Source organism: Budorcas taxicolor, chromosome 17, assembly GCF_023091745.1.
Source record: "Budorcas taxicolor isolate Tak-1 chromosome 17, Takin1.1, whole genome shotgun sequence".
Classification (NCBI taxonomy): Eukaryota; Metazoa; Chordata; class Mammalia; order Artiodactyla; family Bovidae; genus Budorcas; species Budorcas taxicolor.
This window is the reverse complement of record NC_068926.1, coordinates 71,332,470-71,356,398: the sequence shown is the minus strand read 5'-3', so window position 1 is coordinate 71,356,398 and position 23,929 is coordinate 71,332,470. Positions and strand designations below refer to the sequence as shown.

General features: G+C 61.1%; 1 protein-coding gene across 1 annotated transcript in view; it reads right to left on the bottom strand.

Annotated features, from left to right (window-relative positions):
* The window catches only part of CABIN1 (calcineurin binding protein 1), a 73,566-nt gene that overhangs the window by 35,244 nt on the left and 14,393 nt on the right, over nucleotides 1-23,929 (bottom strand). The window contains exons 10-25 of the mRNA XM_052654434.1: nucleotides 22,887-23,055; nucleotides 21,110-21,246; nucleotides 19,713-19,930; nucleotides 18,966-19,044; nucleotides 18,357-18,544; nucleotides 17,575-17,715; nucleotides 16,548-16,742; nucleotides 10,802-11,038; nucleotides 10,549-10,705; nucleotides 7,576-7,691; nucleotides 5,842-6,003; nucleotides 4,996-5,202; nucleotides 4,762-4,907; nucleotides 2,980-3,241; nucleotides 1,894-2,154; nucleotides 721-872 (exon numbers count right to left, since the gene is read on the bottom strand). Coding sequence (XP_052510394.1) covers nucleotides 721-872; nucleotides 1,894-2,154; nucleotides 2,980-3,241; nucleotides 4,762-4,907; nucleotides 4,996-5,202; nucleotides 5,842-6,003; nucleotides 7,576-7,691; nucleotides 10,549-10,705; nucleotides 10,802-11,038; nucleotides 16,548-16,742; nucleotides 17,575-17,715; nucleotides 18,357-18,544; nucleotides 18,966-19,044; nucleotides 19,713-19,930; nucleotides 21,110-21,246; nucleotides 22,887-23,055 — 2,827 coding nt within the window. The remainder of the gene's footprint in view (nucleotides 1-720; nucleotides 873-1,893; nucleotides 2,155-2,979; nucleotides 3,242-4,761; nucleotides 4,908-4,995; nucleotides 5,203-5,841; nucleotides 6,004-7,575; nucleotides 7,692-10,548; nucleotides 10,706-10,801; nucleotides 11,039-16,547; nucleotides 16,743-17,574; nucleotides 17,716-18,356; nucleotides 18,545-18,965; nucleotides 19,045-19,712; nucleotides 19,931-21,109; nucleotides 21,247-22,886; nucleotides 23,056-23,929) is intronic.

Here is a 23,929-nt window from a genome sequence, read left to right as displayed (position 1 = left end):
CCTCCAGCTCATGTGGGAGGGCGTTTCCATAGAGTACAGGAGCCGGGAGCTGAGTGTGCCGCTGGAGCATGTGTGGACGCACAGCGCGCGCTCTGGGGAGCAGCGGGGAGCAGACGGGTGGGTCGCCATGCGCCAGTCCACGCTCACGCCTGCCAGAGCCTCCTACATCTAGCGTCCGTGTGCGTTACTTATATAATTTTCAAGTAAAAAAAGAAAGACTTATGATCACACAAAGCCCATTCCTGCTGTGTCTGGAGGGCCCTTTCTGACGATGATCTCTGGGTACACTGCGTCCCACCTGGGTGATGTCCACACGTGTGCCCACCTGTCCCACAAGCTAACAGCACGGAGCCCGCCTGGGCATAGGCCCAGAGATGGGGTGAGCTGAGCCAAAGCTCCAGGACGTGGACACCGGGTGACCCACACCCCAGGAAGGCCCGCCAGGCAACCACATCACGGCCCCAGCGCCCCGAGCTCAGCGAGGCTGAGAGAGGACCCTTGCCTGGGTCTGGGGCAGGAGGCTGCAGTGAGCAGTGTCCACGCAGGCAGAGCTGTGCTAGGAGGTGACAGGGCGGTGCAGGGCGCTCACGCACCCTCTGCATCTGGGGTTCAACAGAAGGACCCCGGCCGCCACTGGGAGCCTGGGGCCTGGCCTGACTCCTGAGCTCATGACGGCTCAGCAGACCCCGCCCCACCCAGCCGCCAGGAGCACCCACTCACTTCTCTGAGGCTTTGGGTGCGTTCTTCTCCTCGCCCCTGGCAAAGGGCCCTTCTGCAGCCTCCTTCATGAAGCTCACCAGGACCTCTGCACTGACCCCGGAATCTGGCCTCCCCAGGAGCTTCAGGACGGATGCGTGGAGCCGGAAGTACACCTGGGACAAGGACGACACGGCGTGAGCGGCACCCCCAGAGGCCGAGCGAGGCTGCCTGTCCCCGACCCCCTCCCCCAGGGGCTCACCCAGCACCGCCCTCCCTGCACCGCCCCCCTTGCCCTGGCACCATGGAGAGTGGACAGTGCCTGCACACGCATCCCTGCACCGTGGGCCCCAAGAGGGGAGGCCACACCGGAGAAGGGCTGGGTGCCTACGGCGGAGGGGGCCTGCCAGCCCCTCCCACTACGTCTCGTCAGGGAAAAAAGACCGCTTAACAGGAGCTGAGCATGTCACTTCGTGTCTGCGTGTTAACAGGAAACACGTCCAGAAAGGATAGGGCCCAGATTTTAACACAGAGTTCTGCAACCAGGGAGCTGGGATCGCTGGGGACTTTCAATTTTTCAGTTTAAACACTTTTGAACGATTCCATTCTTATGGTCTCCTTAACCACTGATGATCGTAACCTCACCGGCAGAAGCAAATACAAAAAAAGGAGTAAGCACGCAGACTCGGCCCCAAATTCCCAGCGGCTTCTGGGCAGAGGAATGGTGGGGCGGGCGCGCGGCCTGCAAAGGGCGACGCTGACGAGCCCCAGGTCCCAGGAAGCCAGGAGCCCCCAGGCCCGCACCGTGTCCTTGGAAGCCGCCTCGTGGACCACGTGTGCGCCAGGGAGGACCCCGAGCGTGCTGCCTGAACCCACACGCACACCCAGGCAGGCACACAGTCTGCTCGGGAGGAGCATGCGAGACTGTGACCCGGGGGTCCAGAGGGTCGCGGCTCCTCAGCTCCCCCGTCCCCCAGCTGGGAGCCCCCCCGCCCCGAGCACCTAGGGAGCAGGCTGCAGGTGCAAGAGCCCGGAGCTGCAGTGCTGGGGGCTGACGCTCCCCCCCGAGAAGGGGCAGTGAGCACCCTTGAAGGGGAACGGCTGCTGGAACAGGAGCGCACACGGTGCCACGGGGTGGCCGCAGGGCCGTCTCGGGAGTGTGCGCCCACCTTCACCCCGCGGCCGGCGCAGCCTCACCTCCAGGGCCTCCATGGCCAGCTCAGGGGGGTTGTGGTAGTGGATCTTCTTGGGGTAGCGGGCCGCCTCCTCGTGCAGGAGGTGGCTGGCCTGCCGGTAGTGCCGCAGGTACGCGGTGGGCGGCTGCTGCTGCTTCTCGGCCACCTTGCCCAGCATGTAGTGAATGAGCCACTCCTCCTCGTCCCCATCGCCCTCACAGCGCGCCGCTGACGTGAAGCAGTGCTGGGCTGTCTCCAGCATGCTGTCTCGCCGCTCCTCCAACTGCAGGGGACACGCCCCGCCCTCGTCTGACTGCGGGGTCCGCAACAGCCCTGAGGGCGGCCCCCGGACCCCTGATCTAACTCTGGGACCCCCAACAGCCCTGAGATGGCCCCCGGACCCCCCTGGGCCCGCACCAGCCCCCAAGAGTCCCTGGGACAGCCCCGGGGCTCTACACTAGCCTCTCCTGCAGGCGCTCCCGCCTCAGTTCAGCTCCCTACACTGCGTGCTCCTCACGGCTCCGCAGGCCCGGGCTGCCCCCACAAGCCCGGGCCGCCCCCACTCAGCGCGCTGCACGGAGTCAGGGGAGGCACGAGGCCGAGGGCCCCGCGAGCCCATGTGCTGCTCTGCAGGGTGCTGGGGGGGAAGTCCTCGGCCTGGCGACAGAGACCTCGCTCAAGCGCAGGCTGATGGTGCTCGCCCGGGGCGAGGGTCCCACTGGCTAAGCACCTGCTGTCCCCAGGCCTCCCTGCGGCCCCGCGACCATCGACGGCCTTGACCACAGGCAGTCCACATGCAGGTCCCCTCGTGCCTGCTCTCCAGGGAAGCCTCCCCAGACAAAGGCGTCCTGCCACATGCGCCTGGACATACCACGGAGCCCCTCTGCATCCCCTCAAGGAGCCGAGGGAGCCCCTGCACACCCACACCACACCCCAGCAGCGCTGACAGCCCCCCAAGGGCTCAGCAAGCCCCTCAGAAGGGAGAGGGAGGGGACAGCGGTTCTGCCGTGGCCCGGAGGCCTGTGCTGACCGGAGCTCACCCCCCAGCCGGGGTGTGCGGGCGGCGGGCACCCAGCTGGCAGGGCCGAGCCCCTCCTGCCGCCCTCACCTGCTGCACGAGCTCAGCGGGCAGCTCGGGCCTCCACTGCTTCAGCTGGCGTGAGGCGAAGGAGTGCAGGGCGTAGGACATAGTACCGAACTCGATCCACAGGGACAGGTTCGAGCTGTCGATCTCGAGCGCCCGCCGGAAGCAGCTGAGCACGGGTGTGGCGTGCTTCCAGATGGGCCCGTCGCTCTTCAGCTCGTTGGAGTTCAGCTTGTCTTGGATGCGGCTGGCCCGGGCCAGAGCCATGCCCGCCCAGGAGTCGAACCTGCAGCCACGATGGAGCGTGGCTCAGAACACTGCTGCCACAGGCACCCCTGAGCCGGACAGCCACCCCGAGGGGAGTGCAGGGCACAGGTCTCCAGGCCCCTCACCACTGCCCGGGCACTACGCGGACGGGACAGCCCTGGCACGGGCAGGCCTGCCACCCTGCTGCCCTCCGCCTCCCTGCCTGGAGGGCGGCCCCACAGGGCGGCTCCGGGGGTGCACAGGGGCTGTCCTGCAGCTGTGACCTCGTGCCCTGCAGCCTCCCTGAGCCTCAGCTTGGGGCAGCTCAGACCCTGAGACCCCCGTCACCCAGCTTCCACCAGCTGTCCCTGGGACCCAGGGCAGGGCCCAGCAGCCAGATGACAGCGAGGGGACCACGCGATGCCTGAGACCCAGCATCCTGAGACCACCCCAGAGGGGCTGCAGGGGAGAGCGCAGGGGCCTCTCTGAGATCCGAGGCCACACGTGGGCCCTCAGAGTCCAGCGTTCTCAGCGCACAGCACAGAGGAGCAGCATCCACACAGACACACTGCCCTCCGGTAGCTGCCAGTCTCCACCCATCCGAGCAGAGCCATAAAGCTGGCCCCTGGCGTCCCCGGACCACGCCACGCCGGGGAGCCCGCCAGCTCACAAAGCTCCCTGGCTCTCTCCTGGCACTTCCGCCCCCCGGGCCCAGGAATGAGGGAAGGGGAGGCCTGAGCGGATGGTGAGCAGTCTTTCTCCCCGGAGAGGGGGCTGGGGGGAGCACGGTGGGAATAGCTGGGGGCCTTCCGCCTGGGCAGTTCCTTCCATACCCTGCCACAGCAGCACCCACGGGCCTGCGTGCAGCCGGAAGGATCTGCCGCCCTGGTCACCAACAGGAGTGCGCAGGACGGACGCGGGCTCACAGGCCTCCAAGGGCTCCTCTAGGTGGCTTCTCCCTCAGTGGTGAGAGGCACATGCTGGCTTCTCCCCTCAGACCCCAGACCCCCACTCCCTGGCCCGGAGGTCTGACGAGGCAGACCTCCCCATCCCCGAGAACACCCAGGAAGGCTGCCCACAAGTGCCCCTTGGAGCCTTCAGACACAGGTCACTCGCAGAGGGGCCTCTCTCGACCTTGGCTCTCCAAGGCATGGCTGGCTCTCAGTCCACCGAGCCGGACCTCACAACTGAGCCAGCCCTTCGGGAGGGGCAGGCCAGTCCCTGCGTTTCAGGCAGAGGCCACCAGGGCCTGCTCACTGGAAGAAAGCCTGGGCCTCCGGTACAACTGGCTCGCAGGTCTGCGCCAGCATGGCAACCCCGCCCCAAGGAGGAAAACAGCCACGATAAGAGGTGTGGCCTTGGAGGAGTCAGGCATCCAGCCGACTCCCCGGGGCAGGGGGCCGGGACCAGGAGTGGAGGCTGCGCCCCGGCAGGCTGGAGCCAGGCGGCACCCCGACACCGCAGGCCGGGAGCAGAGGGCCGCCCGAGACCGGGGAAGAGGGCTCCGCGCGCTCGTCTTCCTCCTTCCGGGGGCCCGCCCTCCCACAGCCCGCTGCTCACCTGTCGGGGCAGACGCAGATGTCATGCATGTAGAACTTGATGGCCTTGGACTGCTCCTTGTTCTTGAAGTGGTAATCGGCCAGGAGGTAGTAAAGCTCGTTGACCACTGGAGGGGAGGGGTCGGCCCCTTCGGGGAGGCAGGGCACCTGGCAGTTGAGAGGGCAGGCGTGAGGGGCCGAGGCACACAGGCGCTGGGGTGCGGGAGATGGGCCCCAGCCGGCAGCCAGCCCTGACCTCGAGAGAGGTGCCCTCGATGTAGGCGGACAGTCTGTCCAGGCTCAGGGCGGGCCGCTCGGTGCGGGGCACGATGGTGGCGATCCTCCTCAGGAGGTTGGCCAGGTCGGCGGACACGGTGCTGGTCTTGTAGCTGTCAAACTCGGGAAGGGTCTTGGGCTTGAAGTACTCGAACATGAACAGGGCGTCCTCCCACAGCAGATCCACCTGCAGGCAGACAGAGGCGGTCGGAGCGCAGCCCGGGGCGCGCACGGGGAGGGCTCCACGCAAGCACTCTCGGCGGCCCCTGGCAGCAAGGCCACCGCACACGGAAGCCAGAAACCACACCCGTGCACGTGAAGCACCCACTCACAGACGGCAACCCCCAAACCCACTCGTGCGGCGGGGAGAACGAGAGCCAACACAAGCCTGGCCTCTATACAGACAGACTCTGGGGCTGAGGGCCCCTCTGCGAGCCCACGCCACCACGCTCGAGGCCCAGTCGCCTGGCTGCCAAACGCTGAGCAAGGGCCTGCTCCGGGCCGGGGCAGCTTGCACCCCGAAGGGGAAACAGCAGGACTCTGCCCACAGGGGTGCGCACTCCGGGGTGGGCTCCCTCAGATCAAAGCTCCACTGACCGTGTTCAGGAGCCATGAGCTAACACCCGCTTGCAGTCTGAAAACCCAACACCAAACGAATGGAAACTCTCTAAGGGATTATCTGTAGGACTCCACCTAGGGGGAAACACCTACTGCAGCAGTGCCGCGCTGCTGTGTGTGCGGGTGACTAGCTCAGCCGCGCACCCAGCTCTCGCAGGGAGACCCTCCCTCTGACGGGCCTCGTGCGCCTGATGCCGCAGCCGCTCACCTGCTGGGCCGCGTGCTCCTCCAGGTACCGGGCCTTGCTCTTCTTGCTGGGGTAGCTGTACAGGCAGTAGAAGCACTGCTCCAGGGCCGTCTCCAGCTCCTCCTTGTGCGGGTGGGTGTCCTCAGCGGTGGGCGCAGCCAGCTCCTTCTGGAGGACGCGCACCTGGCAAGAGGGCAGGTGGGAAGAGGCGCCTGGGGGCGGGCCCACCAGCTCCGCTGCCCTGGGGGGCGTGCCTGGGCCCAGGGCCCAGGATGGGCCCGCCGGCCCTGCAGCGGCTCCGCAGGCCCGAGGAGCGCCCGCCCAGCCTCCCTGCTGCCAGCACCCAGGCGGCTTCTAGCTACACGAGTTCATTTCACCGTTCACCTGCCCCCCAGGCATCTACACGAGCACCATCTCATGCTGGGCACAGGGGGACGCCGTCCCTGCCCTTGGGACCCTCAGGCTCCCCCGGAGGGGTGTGAATTAGAGAGTCAGTCATGCAGCAGCGGTGAGTCCCATTAGGGCGGCGGGGGCCTGTGGCAGACACCAGCGAGGCCCTCAGAGGCGGCGATCGACACAGCCAATGGGTGAATCTGTGGAGGCGGAGCCACGGCCATCGTGATGCCCTGCTGTTAGCAAACGCACGCCCTCTTCAAGTATCTGTGGCATTTTCCACCAAGACTAGAAACAAAAAGCGAGTCTCCACAGGCACCCCACTCCAGTACTCTTGCCTGGCAAATCCCATGGACGGAGGAGCCTGGTAGGCTGCAGTCCACGGGGTCGCTAGGAGTCGGACATGACTGAGCGACTTCACTTTCACGCACTGGAGGAGGAAATGGCACCCCACTCCAGTGCTCTTGCCTGGAGAATCCCAGGGACAGGGGAGCCTGGTGGGCTGCCGCCTGTGGGGTCGCACAGGGTCGGACACGCCTGAGGCGACTTGGCGGCGGCAGCAGCTGCTAGAGGCTAGGCACCGTGCAGACCAGGTCTTCTAACCCTGACTCAGCAGAGTTAGGGATGGGTCACGGGAAGACAGCGAGTGCCAAAGCTTACGGCATGCCGTTGAAGAGGTGCTTGGGGAAAAGCTATAATCTTTACCACAGGTGTATTAGAAAGGGATCGCCAACGTAAGCACTTACGTCAGTAAGTTAGGAACACAGAGCAAACCCACACAAAGTAAAGAGCATTAAACGCTAAAGTACTACTTAGTGACCTAGAAGCAAAGAGAAAGCAGGTCAGTAGCTGGCTAATATTGGCCAACCAACAGCTGGTTTAGGTGAAGAAACTAATTTCAACCAACCACACGCAACACTTCTCAACGAAGGACAAGGAAGCGCAGAAGAGGGACGCTGGCGGGGCAAACGGGCGGGACCAGGCGCCGCTGCCGCTGCTGCTACACCTACATTGCTTCAGTTGTGTCCGACTCAGTGCGACCCCATAGACGGCAGCCCACCAGGCTCCGCCGTCCCTGGGATTCTCCAGGCAAGAACACCGGGGTGGTTAGGGGCACTGCAGAGGCCGTAAAATCCGAAGCAAACGCCTGAACAATGTCATGCTTACGTGAACCCTACTGAAAACCAGAACTGCCTTGAGAAAATAGTCTGAGTGAATCTGTAATCACCAAAGAAACAGAGTCAACAAGTTTAAGTGTTACAGAGAGAGAGAGAGAGAGAGGGGCGGAGAGGGCAGAGAGCCACACGGGACGTGCACGCACGTTCCAGACCAGGGCTGACGGCGGGCGGGGGTGGCACTTACGTAGAATCGCAGCAGGGCCCCGTCCGAGTTGCAGCACCAGCCCCGCCGGCCCAGGTACTCGTGGGCCGTGTTGAGCAGCATGAGGGACGAGGGGAGCGTGGGCAGTTCGGCCGACGCTGGGGAGAGATTGGGCGACGGGGTGTCAGCATGCACACAGCGGGGAGCAGCGGGCCCCCGCCCCGTCTTTACCAACAGCCCCCACAGTGGGCCCCCTGCTTGCCCCCCTTTCCTTTCTCATCTGTTTCTCCCTTTTTAAATCAGTGATGACGCGTCAGGCTTTACTACCGTAGAAGGCGCTTATCAGAAAACAGCTCAGCTCACACAGGGAAGTAGACAGCAGGCAGGGCCCACCCCCAGGCAGCAGGGCACCCCCCACCCGCCCATAACCGGGGCTGACATCTGTGAACATCCCGGGAAGCGTCTCTCCACGCACGCGAGACACTTTGAAAGACACAGCTAAGTCGTTCACAACGGTAGAGCCCACACTGCACACACCACTGCTCAACTTCAAAATCCTCACATTCAGGTCTACTTAACTATCACAGGAGGAAGAAGAACAGCCAAATCTTGATCAAATGTCCGAGTGCCGCTGGCAGTGCCACTAGCTGCCCTAGACACCTCGGTGTGTTTCAGACTCTGAGCCGTGGCCCATCGGTCTCGGGACAGAGCACTAGAGCAAACCCCGCCCAGCAGAACCAGGGTTCCTTCATGACACCTGTGGCATGCTTTTCATTATTGGTCAGTCCCAGCCAAAAAAGGTTTGAAAAGCACTGCTTAAAACAGTCAGAACACGAGTAAGTTCAAGCCCTTCTGGTTGCTCGTGCGCTTTATGTCCGTTTCCACCTGCAGCAGCATCGAGCGGCTGCCGCCCGAGTCGGTGAGGCACGTCCCGGCTCCCAGTCTGCCGGCTTGCACACGCTGCTCCGGTGCCACCCGGGATGACGCGGACGTCCTGCTCTGCGCCTACGCTCAGCCTGGCCGCTGGCTCCCTCCCAACGCACATTCCCTCCCGGCGCTCTCCCTTCCTGCCTCCCGCTGGCTTACTGACTGTCCTCCAGCAATGCTCCTGAGACGCCCTCAAGGAGCTGGAGTCCACTGTGATCACAAATGGCCGGCTGTGCGCCTCGGCCCACACGCACCTGCCGTGAGAGCCTCGTTGACACATGGGCGTCTCCCTGATGGCACTGACCCGCGCCAGGAAAACTCTGAGACGAGCCTCGCTTCAACTGCTTCTTCAGTTTAGAAACCTGACATCCCCTTGTCCTTGAAAGACCCCCTTCGCCATGATGTACCTGGATATAGACTGCTGGGTAGCAGCCTTTCGGGGACACACCACATGCTTTCAATCTGCAGGCTTGGCGTTAAAGCTGCAACTCAGGGACCTATTCTTGTACTTGACGCTGGGCTCCCTGCGGCCGTGGGGGCTCCCTCACCCCCACACCTCTGTCCTCCACGTCGTCCACCTTCTCCAGCACGGTGAACTCTCCACCCTCCGCGGGTCCGGTCGTAGGCTCCTGACTGTTCTGGTTTACATGGGCAGCCAGCCCACTGAGATCCCTGTCTCCCCGCCCACCTGTCCAAGGTTTATGGCATTGGACTGTCTTCCTTTCCTTGTTTGCTTATTGGCAGTTTTTACAAAATACTACATTGTGTTTACGTAATTAAGAGAAGACTCTTAATCCACAAAACTTTTTGTATTATTTTTATAAGAAAAATAATGCATGTTTATAGGTATAAACGTTTTTTTCACCACTAAAACTTTTTTTGAAAACACAGAGGCTCTATTTGTCAAGAGTTCTAAAGATATCTATTCTAAAAATTTATCCAAAAAAGTCAATTTAGCAGAAGCAAAAAGGTGAGCGTGCGATGCTGAGCCCAGAATGACCCAGTAGACAGCAGCACGGCTGCCCTGGAGGCTGGACCACGCAGGGCGCTCCCTGCCGGCAGACGGGCGGCGCCCTCCTCGGCCTGGCTCCTCCCCAAGCCCGCCCACACGCCCGGCTCTCTGGGGCCCTGCCCAGCTGCCCCACGGCTGCGTGTCTCCCCTGCCCAGCCATCCATCAGGCCTCAGACTGGCTCTGTGGGTGCTGCTGGTGGGCCTGCTTCTCCCCCCGACCACGAACCATCAGGGACAGAAGTTCTCGTTCGCAGGGGCCTGACAAGCAGAGAGCTGCTGACAGACGGCTGCGGGTGCAGCCCTCCGAGCAGGAGCGTGCAGGGGCTCCGCGGTCGCCCCAACATGGCTGCCTGCGCTGCTGGCGCACTCGGCTAACCCGTCGAGGGGCTACCGGAAAGCCCCGATAAATGCACTTTTAAGTAGGCTGAGTAAACACATGAATATGTGTGTGGTAATCACAGCTACATAGGAAGCGTGTACCTTCGTCAAGTTTATGCTGAAAATGCAAGGAAACCGAAGGATAAAGTCCACCTGGTAGAGGAACAGACGGTCTCGGCCGAACGTCACTGAGCTGCTGTTCTGCTCTAGTCTCGCCTGCTGAACACAGGTCCACAGGAGCTGCCCAGGCTCCAGCGCCAGCCCGTGAAGGCCCTGCTCACCCCGCAGGCCCGCCCTGAGCGCCGCCGCCTGAGCCAGCCCAGCCCGTGGGGCGGCTGCGACTCCGCTGCTCTGGCTGCCCTCCGGCGACCCTGAGACGGGCCACTGTCCCCAGAGCGGGTGAGGCCGCCTGCCTGGCCCGGGGTCCCAGCCACACAGTGGAGCCTGTGCCCGCCTGCCCCGTGCCGCCCAGGCCCCCAGCCAGGAGAGGCCAGTGGCTCGAGGCTCCGGGGCCCCACTCCACATGGGGCTCGCCCCCCGCACTCGATGGGGAGCACGGCACGGTCCGTGGCCCTGCCCCGCCACCCAGTCCGTACAGACACTGCCACTGCCTCCTTCCAGAAAACTTCTGGCGCCCGAGCCCACGCGCGCCCGTAGCCTGATGCAGACGGGCGACAGGCACCCCCGTGCCCCCGCACCTTCGTCCGCCGGGCTCTGGAGCTGCTGCTGGTGGCACAGGGAGCGGAAGCCGTCCTCCTCCTGCCGGACGACCCGGAACAGGATGACCCAGGGCAGCACCGAGCCCACGTGGGGCTCCTTGGGCTCCTCCTGCACAGCCATGCTGCAGTCAATGACCTGTGGGACGGGGCGTCACGGCGGGCAGCTCGCCAGGCTGCAGGCTCTGGCCGGGGGTGGGGGGCGGGCGGGGGGGGCGGGGAGCGGCCGGGTTACCTGAATAAGGTTGCTGGTGAGTCGGGTGAGGCCACCGGCAGAGGACAAGTCCCGCAGGATGCTGCCATCCGCCGACAGAGCCTGCTCCATGCCCTGCAGCAGCTGGGTCACTGTGGCCACCCACTCCTCCTTGGCAGCAGCCTCGGTGGCGCTGACCATCTGCTGGACTGCCTCGTTCAGGGCCACGTCGGAGCACTCAAAGCACTGCCGGTGGTCCCCCAGCCGGAGCAGGGAGTCCTGTGAGGGAGGAGAGGGTGAGGGGACACGCGGCCACGCTCCCCACTCGGGCCCCGGGGCCTGGGGCGGGGACGGCAGGGCCGCCCTGTGAGGGAGGAGACGGTGAGGGGACACGCGGCCACGCTCCCCACCCAGGCCCAGACACAGCGGCCACGCTCCCGACTCGGGCCCCGGGGCGGGGACGGCAGGGCCGCCCTGTGAGGGAGGAGAGGGTGAGGGGACACGCGGCCACGCTCCCCACTCGGGCCCCGGGGACGGCAGGACCCCGTTTCTTGGCGCATGGAGCAGGAGCCACTGAGGTGTGCTGAGCCCACGGGCAGAGGTGGAGGCCGCAGCCAGAGCCAAGCCCTCTCGGTGAGAACACACAGGAGGCACGGCTGCGAGAAAGTCAAGGAAAAGACTGGGGCCCCCAGCATCACCCTCACAGGACGCCACTGCCAGTGCTCCAGGCCAGAAAGAGCCAGGAAGCAGGAGACTGGCTGCCAGCGCCCAAGGCCAGCAGGACCCCCCTGCCTGGGGCGACAGACCATCCCCCAGAACAGGCCGTCAGAGGGAACGGGAACGCAGCAAAGGGGCTACACCTGAAGCTAACACGCAAAACTCACCAGGGTGCCTATAAACCAGAAATGCACAGCCAGAAGATATAACGACCAGCAGTAACATCCTGCTAAAACAGCAACCCAAGATATCAGGACAAGAATCCACACGACCATGAGGAAACGGCACCCTTATGCTGAAGATCGCGGCAGGCAGCTCATTTACGCGGGGCGACGGAGCCTCCCGTGTGTCCCAGAGCAGGCTCCAAGCCAGGCCCCTGCCCTACAAATGCTCAGAGAAGCAGGCTACAAGCAAGCACGAACCCACGCCTACCATGGCTGGGAGAAGCCCAGCGCACGGACCCGTCTGTCCACTGTCGCCGCCTGCCGGCCTCCCTGTGGCAAGCAGGCTCCGTCAGGGGTGCCTGCCTGCCTGCCTTGTGCCCGGCGCACTGCAGGAGCTCCATCCTGAGTCTGTAACCACAGGACGAAGGCTGCTCAAGCCTCGGAAAGGCTTTCCAAGCATAACGAACAAACGCACCACCGATTGAAAACATCAAGAGATTTGATGCACTAAAAATTCAAAACTTCTGTATGTCAAAGAAAACAGAAGCTGCAATTTAAAATCAGACAAAAAACTGACAAAAGCATTTGGGGGGGAAAAAGATTCACTTCAGTTCAGTTCAGTCGCTCAGTCGTGTCCGACTCCTTGCGACCCCATGAATCGCAGCACGCCAGGCTTCCCTGTCCATCACCAACTCCCGGAGTTCACTCAGACTCACGTCCATCGAGTCGGCGATGCCATCCAGCCATCTCATCCTCTGTCGTCCCCTTCTCCTGCCCCCAATCCCTCCCAGCATCAGAGTCTTTTCCAATGAGTCAACTCTTCGCATGAGGTGGCCAAAGTACTGGAGTTTCAGCTTTAGCATCATTCCTTCCAAAGAAATCCCAGGTTGATCTCCTTCAGAATGGACTGGTTGGATCTCCTCGCAGTCCAAGGGACTCTCAAGAGTCTCCTCCAACACCACACTTCAAAAGCATCAATTCTTTGGCGCTCAGCCTTCTTCACAGTCCAACTCTCACATCCATACATGAACACTGGAAAAACCATAGCCTTGACTAGACGGACCTTAGTCGGCAAAGGAATGTCTCTGCTTTTGAATATACTATCTAGGTTGGTCATAACTTTTCTTCCAAGGAGTAAGCCTCTTTTAATTTCATGGCTGCAGTCACCATCTGCAGTGATTCTGGAGCCCAAAAAAATAAAGTCTGACACTGTTTCCACTGTTTCCCCATCTATTTCCCATGAAGTGATGGGACCGGATGCCATGATCTTCGTTTTCTGAATGTTGAGCTTTAGGTCAACTTTTTCGCTCTCCTCTTTCACTTTCATCAAGAGGCTTTTTAGTTCCTCTTCACTTTCTGCCATAAGGGTGGTGTCATCTGCATGTCTGAGGTTATTGATATTTCTCCCAGCAATCTTGATTCCAGCTTGTGCTTCTTCCAGTCCAGCGTTTCTCATGATGTACTCTGCTATAGAAGTTCAATAAGCAGGGTGACAATATACAGCCTTGACGTACTCCTTTTCCTATTTGAAACTGGTCTGTTGTTCCATGTCCAGTTCTAACTGTTGCTTCCTGACCTGCATACAGATTTCTCAAGAGGCAGGTCAGGTGGTCTGGTATTCCCATCTCTTTCAGAATTTCCCACAGTTTATTGTGATCCAGACAGTCAAAGGGTTTGGCATAGTCAATCAAGCAGAAATAGATGTTTTTCTGGAACTCTCTTGCTTTTTCCATGATCCAGCGGATGTTGGCAATTTGATCTCTGGTTCCTCTGCCTTTTCTAAAACCAGCTTGAACGTCAGGGAGTTCACGGTTGACGTATTGCTGAAGCCTGGCTTGGAGAATTTTGAGCATTACTTTACTAGCATGTGAGATGAGTGCAATTGTGCAGTAGTTTGAGCATTCTTTGGCATTGCCTTTCTTTGGAATTGGAATGAAAACTGACCTTTTCCAGTCCTGTGGCCACTGCTGGGTTTTCCAAATTTGCTGGCATATTGAGTGCAGCACTTTCACAGCATCATCTTTCAGGATTTGAAATAGCTCCACTGGAATTCCATCACCTCCACTAGCTTTGTTCACAGTGATGCTTTCTAAGGCCCACCTGACTTCACAGGATGTCTGGCTCTAGATTAGTGATCACATCATCATGATTATCTGGGTCGTGAAGATCTTTTTTGTACAGTTCTTCCGTGTATTCTTGCCACCTCTTCTTAATATCTTCTGCTTCTGTTAGGTCCAGACCATTTCTGTCCTTTATCGAGCCCATCTTTGCATGAAATGTTCCCTTGGTATCTCTAATTTTCTTGAAGAGATCTCTAGTCTCTCTCATTCTGTTGTTTTTGTCTATTTCTTTGCACTGATCGCTGAAGAAGGCTTTCTTATCTCTTCTTGCTATTCTTTGGAACTCTGCATTCAGATGCTTATATCTTTCCTTTTCTCCTTTGCTTTTCACTTCTCTTCTTTTCACAGCTATTTGTAAGGCCTCCCCAGACAGCCATTTTGCTTTTTTGCGTTTCTTTTCCATGGGGATGGTCTTGATCCCTGTCTCCTGTACAATGTCAGGAACCTCCGTCCATAGTTCATCAGGCACTCTATCTATCAGATCTAGGCCCTTAAATCTATTTCTCACTTCCACTGTATAATCATAAGGGATCTGATTTAGGTCATACCTGAATGGTCTAGCGGTTTTCCCTACTTTCTTCAATTTGAGTCTGAATTTGGCAATAAGGAGTTCATGATCTGAGCCACAGTCAGCTCCCGGTCTTGTTTTTGCTGACTGTATAGAGCTTCTCCATCTTTGGCTGCAAAGAATATAATCAATCTGATTTCAGTGTTGACCATCTGGTGATGTCCATGTGTAGATTCTTCTCTTGTGTTGTTGGAAGAGGGTGTTTGCTATGACCAGTGCATTTTCCTGGCAAAACTCTATTAGTCTTTGCTTGCTTCATTCTCCATTCCAAGGCCAAATTTGCCTGTTACTCCAGGTGTTTCTTGACTTCCTACTTTTGCATTCCAGTCCCCTAGAATGAAAAGGACATCTTTTTTGGGTGTTAGTTCTACAAGGTCTTGTAGGTCTTCACAGAGCTGTTCAACTTCAGCTTCTTCAGCATTACTGGTTGGGGCATAGACTTGGATAACTGTGATACTGAATGGTTTGCTTTGGAGACGAACAGAGATCATTCTGTCGTTTTTGAGATTGCATCCAAGTACTGCATTTCAGACTCTTTTGTTGACCATGATGGCTACTCCATTTCTTCTGAGGGATTCCTGCCCGCAGTAGTAGATAAAATGGTCATCTGAGTTAAATTCACCCATTCCAGTCCATTTTAGTTCACTGATTCCTAGAATGTCAACGTTCACCCTTGCCATCTCGTTTGACCACTTCCAATTTGCCTTGATTCATGGACCTGACATTCCAGGTTCCTATGCAATATTGCTCTTTACAGCATCAGATCTTGCTTCTGTCACCAGTCACATCCACAACTGGGTATTGTTTTTGCTTTGGCTCCATCCCTTCATTCTTTCTGGAGTTACTTCTCCACTCATCTCCAGTAGCATATTGGGCACCTACAGACCTGGGAAGTTCCTCTTTTGGTATCCTATCATGTTGCCTTTTCATACTGTTCATGGGGTTCTCAAGGCAAGAATACTGAAGTGGCTTGCCATTCCCGTCTCCTCTCCACCATGACCTGCCTGTCTTGGGTTGCCCCGCAGGCATGGCTTGGTTTCATTGAGTTAGACAAGGCTGTGGTCCTAGTGTGATTAGACTGACTAGTTTTCTGTGAGTATGGTTAAGACCTTTAATATATAAAAAGCATTCCAAATCAATAAGAAAACACGTTCTGCCAACAGGAATTTGGGCAAAGATCCAGTCACTCCTGCACAAGCAGCAGCAGCTCCCCTGGCAGCGGGGCGGCCTCGTCTCAGGCCCAGCACGGCGTGGTGCCTCCTCAGCAGGTGCCCATCCCTCCGGGGTGGTGGGCGGGGGCGGGTGGTGCTGTCCTCTCACCCAGAAGCTCCAGTCCACAGAGCAGGAGCACCTGAGCTCCTCGGCTGCCCCCTGCCCCCAGCCAAGGGCACTGAGGGCATCGCAGCTCCTCCCCGCCCTCATACAGGGCTGTCTGACCTCCTTCCCCTCCTCCTCACCCCTGCCTCCCCTTCCAGTTCCACTTGCTCCCAACCACACCTCTTACCTGTTTTCCAGTTCACGAAGCCTGAGAGAAGCCAGGGCTTCCTTCCCAAACCCAAGTGGAAGGCCCCAGGGAGGTAATGAGTCTGAGGGACCAGCTGGCAGCCTAGCCCACACAGCCCAGCATGCCCCGGGCATCCTCCTCCATGCCCACATGCAAGAGCTCGTGAGGCCCCATGGCAGGCCTCTAGGGCAAGGGCGAGCATCCGTGCCCTGGGATGAGAGGCGGGAATGCCCTGCCCCGCAGACACCAAGCCTGGCGAGCCCCTGGGTGCCGGGGGTGGGGGCGCGCTCAGCTGCGGGAGACGGGCGCTCAGGGGCCGAGAGGGCACGCGAGCCTCACGCGCCCGTGCTCCTTCCCGCCAGGGCTGGCCCTCCAGGCCGGTTAGCTCACCGCGCTCCTGTTTTGCAGTGTATGTGTACTTCATCTAGTTTTACACGTACTCAACAGTTGATTTTAGAACCAGTAAAGGAGAAGACCAAGCAATAAAGTAGAAAAATGCATTTAGAAAAAAAGAAAATAAAAAGCGAAAAAGGCAGATGGGCCACCAGGTGGGCGGATGGCTGAGCCCAACTAGCCACACGAGGTTCAGAGCCAAAGGCGGGCTTCCCTTGAGCCCACCTCTGACCACCTTCGCCCGGTGCCACCACGGGGAGGCTTTCGTTCTGCTTCCCTCAGAGGAGACAGTGGAGGGCGCGGGCGAGGCGGGTGCGCTCACCTGCAGCAGCAGCAGCTGGGCCGGCCTCTCGGGCACGGAGGTCATGAACTGCAGGTGCCTGGCGCGGTCACAGCCGCTGGTACACAAGGTGGGGCGCAGCAGGCGCACGACAGCGCGGTGGTCGCCGGCCTCGTACAGCCGCTGCGTCTCCTCCAGAGACTGGCAGCGCTCCAGCGACCGCAGGTTCTTGTCAATCTGGAAAAGGCCCAGGATCGCTGGCTGACCAAGCCATCACGGGCCCCCTGGGGCGGCCAGGGTTCTGCCCTTATCAGACCCAGACGAGAGGCATTCACAGCAAGCGACTGCTTTACAGACAGCACCTCTGTGAGGGTCAAGGCGTGCCAGTCTTCAAAGAACAAATACACCAAAAATCACAACTACCCCCAAAGCACAGGCTCCAGATAGAGGATGCTAAAACAGTTAGCCAGCCTCCCAGCCACGCTCCAGCAACCCAGCCTCCTGGGCTGGGGTACGAGGCCACAGAGATCAAGCAGGCCCCGGCCAGAGGCAGGAACCCACCACCGACCCCTGAGTCCTCTCTGCCAGGAGGCCTGCCAGACACGGGTAGCAGGCCGCTGCACTGGGCCTGGCCCTGAAGCCACTCTGCAGAGCCTGACGGCCACCCTCAGCCCAAGGACACGTCACAGACACGGAGCTGTGGGTGGGGGTTGGGGGCTGCACAGTAAGGCCAGGAGGAGAGTCACAGGCCGCTGGCCAGCCCAGGGCCAGAGCAATGCTGGTCTGCTTCTGGGGAGGTTCCCTTCATCCTGCTGGAGCAGCCCTGCCACACGGGCCTGGGAGCCAAGCAAGACCCCTCCCCACCCCTGGCAGACACCCCCCCGCCCCGTTCCCAGCCGGCTCCCATCCCTGGCCCCCGGCAGGTGCTCCATCAGGGCTGAGCCTTCAAGTCCACCGCACCCTGAACGCCAGGGCTGCCTCTCCCGGGCCCCCTCCCGCCCTGTCTCCTAGTCCGTATGGACAGGTCAGGCCTTTGACAGGGAAACACCGTTGAGGAAGCTCTGCTCACCTCCTCCAGGGAGACCACCGAGTCATTGTGGAGGTTGGGCAGGCGGATGACCACGTCTCTCTGCTCGGCCCCCGCGGCGGCTGAGCTCTGCAGCATCTCCGTGCAGATGTCATAGTTCTCCAGGGCCTGCTCCATGTCTCCCTGGGCAGAGGAGGTGTGCTCACCGACTCGCCAGGGCTGCCTCCCGAGCCCCTCACACGGGGGGCACCATGGGGGTGGGCTGGCCGATCCCCACCTTCCCCCCTACACAGCAGCTGGCCAGAATGGAGGCTCAGCACGCATCTACTGAACGGATGAACGAACGAATGATCCACACCACGGCCCCCAGGGGAGCGCGGTGACCCCTGTGGCAGGGGCGCACGGCCCAGAACCTGTCCAGGGCTCAAGCGGAGGTGACAGAGTTGTGACTCGACTGGGCCTGCCCCACTCTGGAACCAACTAACCAACTGAAGGGTGCCACGGTGTTCAGGGGGCTGGGAGCCAGCCAGCCCACCCCAGTCCTCCCCATGGCTCTCAGTAAACACAAGCAAAGGGCCAAGGCCACAAGGCAACCTCTCTGGGTCTGTGGGGCCCACGAGACCCTCCCGGTGCTGTGGCTAGGTGGGTGGTGGGCATGCTGGCTCCAGGACCATGAAGATCCCCCCCACACCGCGCTTCCTGACACCGAGCCCAGTGCCCAGGTGCTATCAGGCATGCACACACACGCTCCATCATGTGACCAGCCCCTCCCCTCCGTGCTGGGTGCCCAGGCTTCCTCCCCAAGCAGCTGCCCCCAGACCAACCTGCAGCGCCAGGAATCGAGCCTTCAACCAGTACACGCGGACCACAAACTCCAACCAGCCATCCTCAAACAGGTCCCGCTGGGATGAGGCAAACGACAGCTGCAGGAGGTCCCCCAGGAAGTGGGCCCCTGGGAAGTCGGGGCCGAACCTGCCATTCAGCACGCCTGCGGGGCAGTTCCGAGGAGACACTGAAAACCGTCAGGCCGGAAGGAGTCAACCTCATGAGTGGGGCCCAGATGCCCTCCTGCTCCCCGAGGCCCTGAGCCCTCGGAGCCCCATGGTCCCAAGTGGCCAGCGTCAGAGCCCGACGGGCCCAACAAGGATTCAGAAACCCTGGGGCTCGCAGCCCTCACCAAGCAGACTGCGCTGAGCGTATCTGGGGACACGCAAAGTGTCCAGTGATGACCTGAGGAAACAGAGGTGCCCCGGCCCTCATCCCGAGTTACCAGCAGGCAGGTGGCTCCCGTGGGGCTCAGCCACTTCTCAGAGGCCCGGGCCTTTCCTGGCCTGATGAGGTGGCCTAAGAAATGTGCCCCTGGAGGAGGGACTAGGCCCCGGCTCCTGCCCCCTCCAGAAAGCGGGCCCCCATGGAACACGGATGGGGCCTACCTGCAGAGCTCCGGCCCTTGGTCAGCAGCCACTGGTCCAGCTGCAGCTCCATGCAGCAAAGAGACATCAGCATCATCTCCTGCAGCACAGGCGCGGGGCCAGCAGGGTCAGCAGGGCCCGACGCCAGGGGGCCCAGGGGCCAAGGGTGGGGACACAAGGAGCCTCAGCTAGACTCGACTCTGATGGGGGCGCCACTCGGCCCTCTATTATCCATTCCCTGAGTCATAACCAGTGGCTGCTGCCAGGACCTAAGGACAGATGGACCTCCCTGGGATGGACTCAGGAACACCGGTGAGACCCACCCGCCCCCTGTCCTGGGGACCGTCCCGCGCAAGAGACAGCCCTGCCCCCCGCCAAGCGCAGGCCCTCAGCCCTGACAGCACCCGGGGTGGGTGCATGGCTCCCCCGCATGCCAGGAAGCTGAGGCTCAGCAGTAAGGGGGCACCGGCCCAGCCAAGGGGGCACAACTGACAAGTGACCCAGCGGTCTGTCCGGGGACCAAAGCTCGGCCCCACCACCACTCCACCCTGCCTCGGGGGGGCGGACCCGGGCAGACGCCGCCGGGAGGCAGTCCCAGACGTGTCCCAGCAGAGGCTGCCTGCCCAGGGGCCCCTGACCCACACAGCCCTGAGCACCTGTGAACCCGGGGCTCCTCCACCTCTGGGAGCCCTGGACACCCCCAACGCTGCCCCTAGAAGCAGCCGCCCTCCTCCGGGGAAGAGGGGCCAGAGTGCCCTGCAGACCCACCTGGATGTGCCGGTTGCTGCAGTCCCTGAGCAGCGGGTTGGGCAGGCTGGCGCTGTGCCTCCGCCAGCTGTGGTAGGTGCTGAGCACGACCTCCGCCAGGCCCGGCGGCCAGCGCAGCAGGAACCTGAGGCCCATGCTCTTCAGGAAACGCACCATCAGCTCCAGGACGCCCCCGTTGCTCAGGTTCCCCAGCAGGAAGGCGTGCACGTCCTGCTTCTCTGCCGGAGGGACGTCCCAACGTGAGGGGGGCCCGACGAGAGGGGGGACCAGACGTGAGGGGGACCAGACGTGAGGGGGGCCCGACGAGAGGGGGCCCCGACGCAAAAAGGACCTGACGTGAGGGGGGCCCGACGTGAGGGGGCCCCGACGCAAAGGGGACCTGACGTGAGGGGGCCCCGACGCAAAGGGGACCTGATGTGAGGGGGGCCCGACGAGAGGGGGGACCCGACGTGAGGGGGGCCCAACGAGAGGGGGGACCCGACGTGAGGGGGACCAGACGTGAGGGGGGCCCAACGAGAGGGGGCCCCGACGCAAAGAGGACCTGACGTGAGGGGGGCCCGACGTGAGGGGGGATCCGACGTGAGGGGGGACCAGACGAGAGGGGGACCAGACGAGAGGGGGACCAGACGTGAGGGGGGCCCGACGAGAGGGGGGACCAGACGTGAGGGGGGCCCGACGAGAGGGGGCCCCGACGCAAAAAGGACCTGACGTGAGGGGGGCCCAACGTGAGGGGGCCCCGACGCAAAGGGGACCTGACGTGAGGGGGGCCCGACGTGAGGGGGCCCCGACGCAAAGGGGACCTGACGTGAGGGGGGCCCAACGAGAGGGGGGACCCGACGTGAGGGGGACCAGACGTGAGGGGGGCCCAACGAGAGGGGGCCCCGACGCAAAGAGGACCTGACGTGAGGGGGGCCCGACGTGAGGGGGCCCCGACGCAAAGAGGACCTGACGTGAGGGGGGCCCGACGTGAGGGGGGATCCGACGTGAGGGGGGACCAGACGAGAGGGGGACCAGACGTGAGGGGGGCCCGACTTGAGGGGGGAGGCCTGATGTGAGTGGGGGGCGCCGACGGGAGGAGGGACCTCCATGCCAGGCCTGCCTCCTTCGGGAGAAGAGGGCGGCAGTGTGGAGAGCCCGCGCCCCCCACAGCTGTGGATGCCACCTGTCCAAGCCTCCTGGCTGGGGGGTACAGTCTCACGCAGCAGCACAGCGCCCAGCACTCAGCCACACTCAACAGTGAGACGCACCTTTGGGCCAGCAAGGCCCGTGCCAGGACGGCCCAGCGCCTCACTCGGCTGAGCTCAGAGCTCAGGCGGGACAGAGCCAGGCAGCTCTGGGCCAGCCCGGGACCACCACCCAGACACGGCCCCAGCAGCGCCCGCGGTGCCCACTCCTACCAGACTCCATGAACGTGGCCGAGTCGGAGGACAGCCTGTGGGCCCCCGCGCTGGGGAAGCTCTCCAGCTTGGCCTCTGGCGGGACTTCATAGCTGTTAAAGGGGTCGTCTTCCTCCTCAGGGTCCAGCTTTCTCAACCTGCAAGGAACACACGAGACTCACACCAGCCCGGCTGGCCCCAGGCAAGGAGGCTCCGCCTCTGCAGGCCTTCATGGCCGGGTCTGGCCCGTGCCTTGCCTCTACCCATCCCATCAGGCGGTCACCAGGCATTGGGCCGAAGTCAGAATACAGCCAGGGATCAGCGAGCCCTGTCCACAGGAAGCTGACCTTCGAGTGGGAAACACAGAAAGGACCCACACAGAGACTGATGCCCACAGGGAGCTGGAGACAGCGGCCACAGGACTTTGCCTAGACAGCAGTCGGCCAAGCCTCCACATGCTGAGGCCCAAAATGCGCTGGGGGGGCAAGGCAGGGGGGCCAGGTGGCACCTCCACGATGCCTCACAGTGCTCTGGGCCTGGGGGAGAGGCGGCCGCTCCCGGAAGATCCCCCAGGGACTCCGCTTTTAGTTGTCCCCGCCGCCCCCCACGGATGGACAGGCGCCGCCTCCTGACCTCACGGTGCACAAACGCATCCCCCGCCCCCTCTGGGGACTGCACCCAGCAAGCCACCGCAAGCCCCTGCCAGCCATTCGAGGAAGCTGACGCGAAAACCACACAGGAAACCAGCAGTTGAAACAAAGGTAAAAGAGAAGGAAGACGCCACTCCCCACCAGCAGGGCTGGGGAACAAGGACCCAGGCGGGGCAGCGGGAGGGGGCAGGGTGGGAAGTGGCCCCCCCGCCGGGGCTCCCACCAGGAGGCCTGCTCGAGGAGGCGTGGCTCGGGAGGAAGCCACCAGAGAGCCCACGTCCTGCTCCCGCTGAGAACGGCTCCACTCGGGCACATCCCTCTCCCCTCAGAAACAGAAAGGCAGGGAACTAGGAATGCCAAATCCCGTGGCCAGAGATTCACGAGCCACCGGGAGCTCCTGGGCACCCCGCCCTCGTCGGCCTGGATGCACCACCCTGGAGCCGACCGTCAGGAGACAGAACCAGCCGAGGACCCCAGAAGGGTGCTCACAGACACACAGCCACCCCCCAGACCCCAGAGCCACAGAAGGGAGAAAACGGGGCACAGTCTCAAAAACACAAACACACAGGCACGGGAGAGGACGCCCCGGCTCACAGGACGTGCCCCTCAAATGTCGGTGGGCAGAGAGAACCCGCCTGCTCTCTGCACTCAGGCAAAGGCGGTAGGAAGTCTGGCACCAGGCCCCAAAGCGTCTGAGGGAGGGGACAGGGCAGGACGCAGGGGCCGGAGAAGACCCAGGGGACGAGCATGGGGGCGCAGACCCCCTTCCCCGGGCAGCCGGGCCCACCTCCTCCTGGGAGGCTTCTCTGGGGAACCCGAGGGACGACTCCCAAACCCGCCATCCACTTTCTCAAGCTCCAGGGACCCTGCGGAGCCCGGAGAAGCCAAGCGGGCACCTCCCTGAGCATGGGCCCCTCCCACGGGCTGTCCCGGCATCTGCGCCTGACAACGGGAGGCCCAGGCGTGAGGCGTGAGCAGGCAGCCCCAGCTCTCAAGACACGCGAGTTCCGCTTCCTGCCTTCAGGACGTTCGGAGGCCCCAGCCCGGGGGCGGAGGAGGCACCCACAGGGGAGGGCGGCCCCAGAACCAGAGGTGGGAGGGAGGCGGGAGGCTGTGGGCCTCCTCTGCTGAGACCGACAGCGCCGCACCTGGACGGCAGGAATTTCAGCAGCAGCTCCTGGAAGTCCACCTTCTCTTCCTTCTTGCATTTGGTGTTTCGGACGCGGGCAGACCGCCGCTTCGCCGTCTCCCCGCTCTCCTCGGAAATCTTCTTCCGTTTGACCCCTTTCTTGGATTTATCTCCCCCGGAGACATCACCTTTACAAAGAGAGCAAGTCGAAAGCTCAGGAGACTTGGGCCAGGGAAACACACCTCAAGGCACTCAGTCATTTTATAACCTGCCTGCATGTTTAACTTAAGGCTTCTCGACGGATGGCTAACAAACACATGAAAAGATGCTCAACATCACTCATTATTAGAGAAATGCATATCAAAACCACAATGAGGTACCACTTCACACCAGTCAGAATGGCTGCTATCCAAAAATCTGCAAGCAATAAATGCTGGAGAGGCTGTGGAGAAAAGGGAACCCTCCTACACTGTTGGTGGGAATGCAAACTAGTACAGCCACTATGGAGAACAGTGTGAAGATTCCTTAAAAAATTGCAAATAGAACTACCTTATGAACAGCAATCCCACTGCTGGGCATACACACCGAGGAAACCAGAATTGAAAGAGACACATGTACCCCAATGTTCATTGCAACACTGTTTATAATAGCCAGGACATGGAAACAACCTAGATGTCCATCAGCAGATGAATGGATAAGAAAGCTGTGGTACATATACACAATGGAGTATTACTCAGCCGTTAAAAAGAATTCATTTGAATCAGTTCTGAGATGGATGAAACTGGAGCCGATTATACAGAGTGAAGTAAGCCAGAAAGAAAAACACCAATACAGTATACTAACACATATATATGGAATTTAGAAAGATGGCAATGACGACCCTGTATGCAAGACAGGAAAAAAGACACAGATGTGTATAACGGACTTTTGGACTCAGAGGGAGAGGGTGGGATGATTTGGGAGAATGGCACTGAAACATGTATACTATCATGTAAGAATCGAATCGCCAGTCTATGTCTGACGCAGGATACAGCATGCTTGGGGCTGGTGCACGGGGATGAC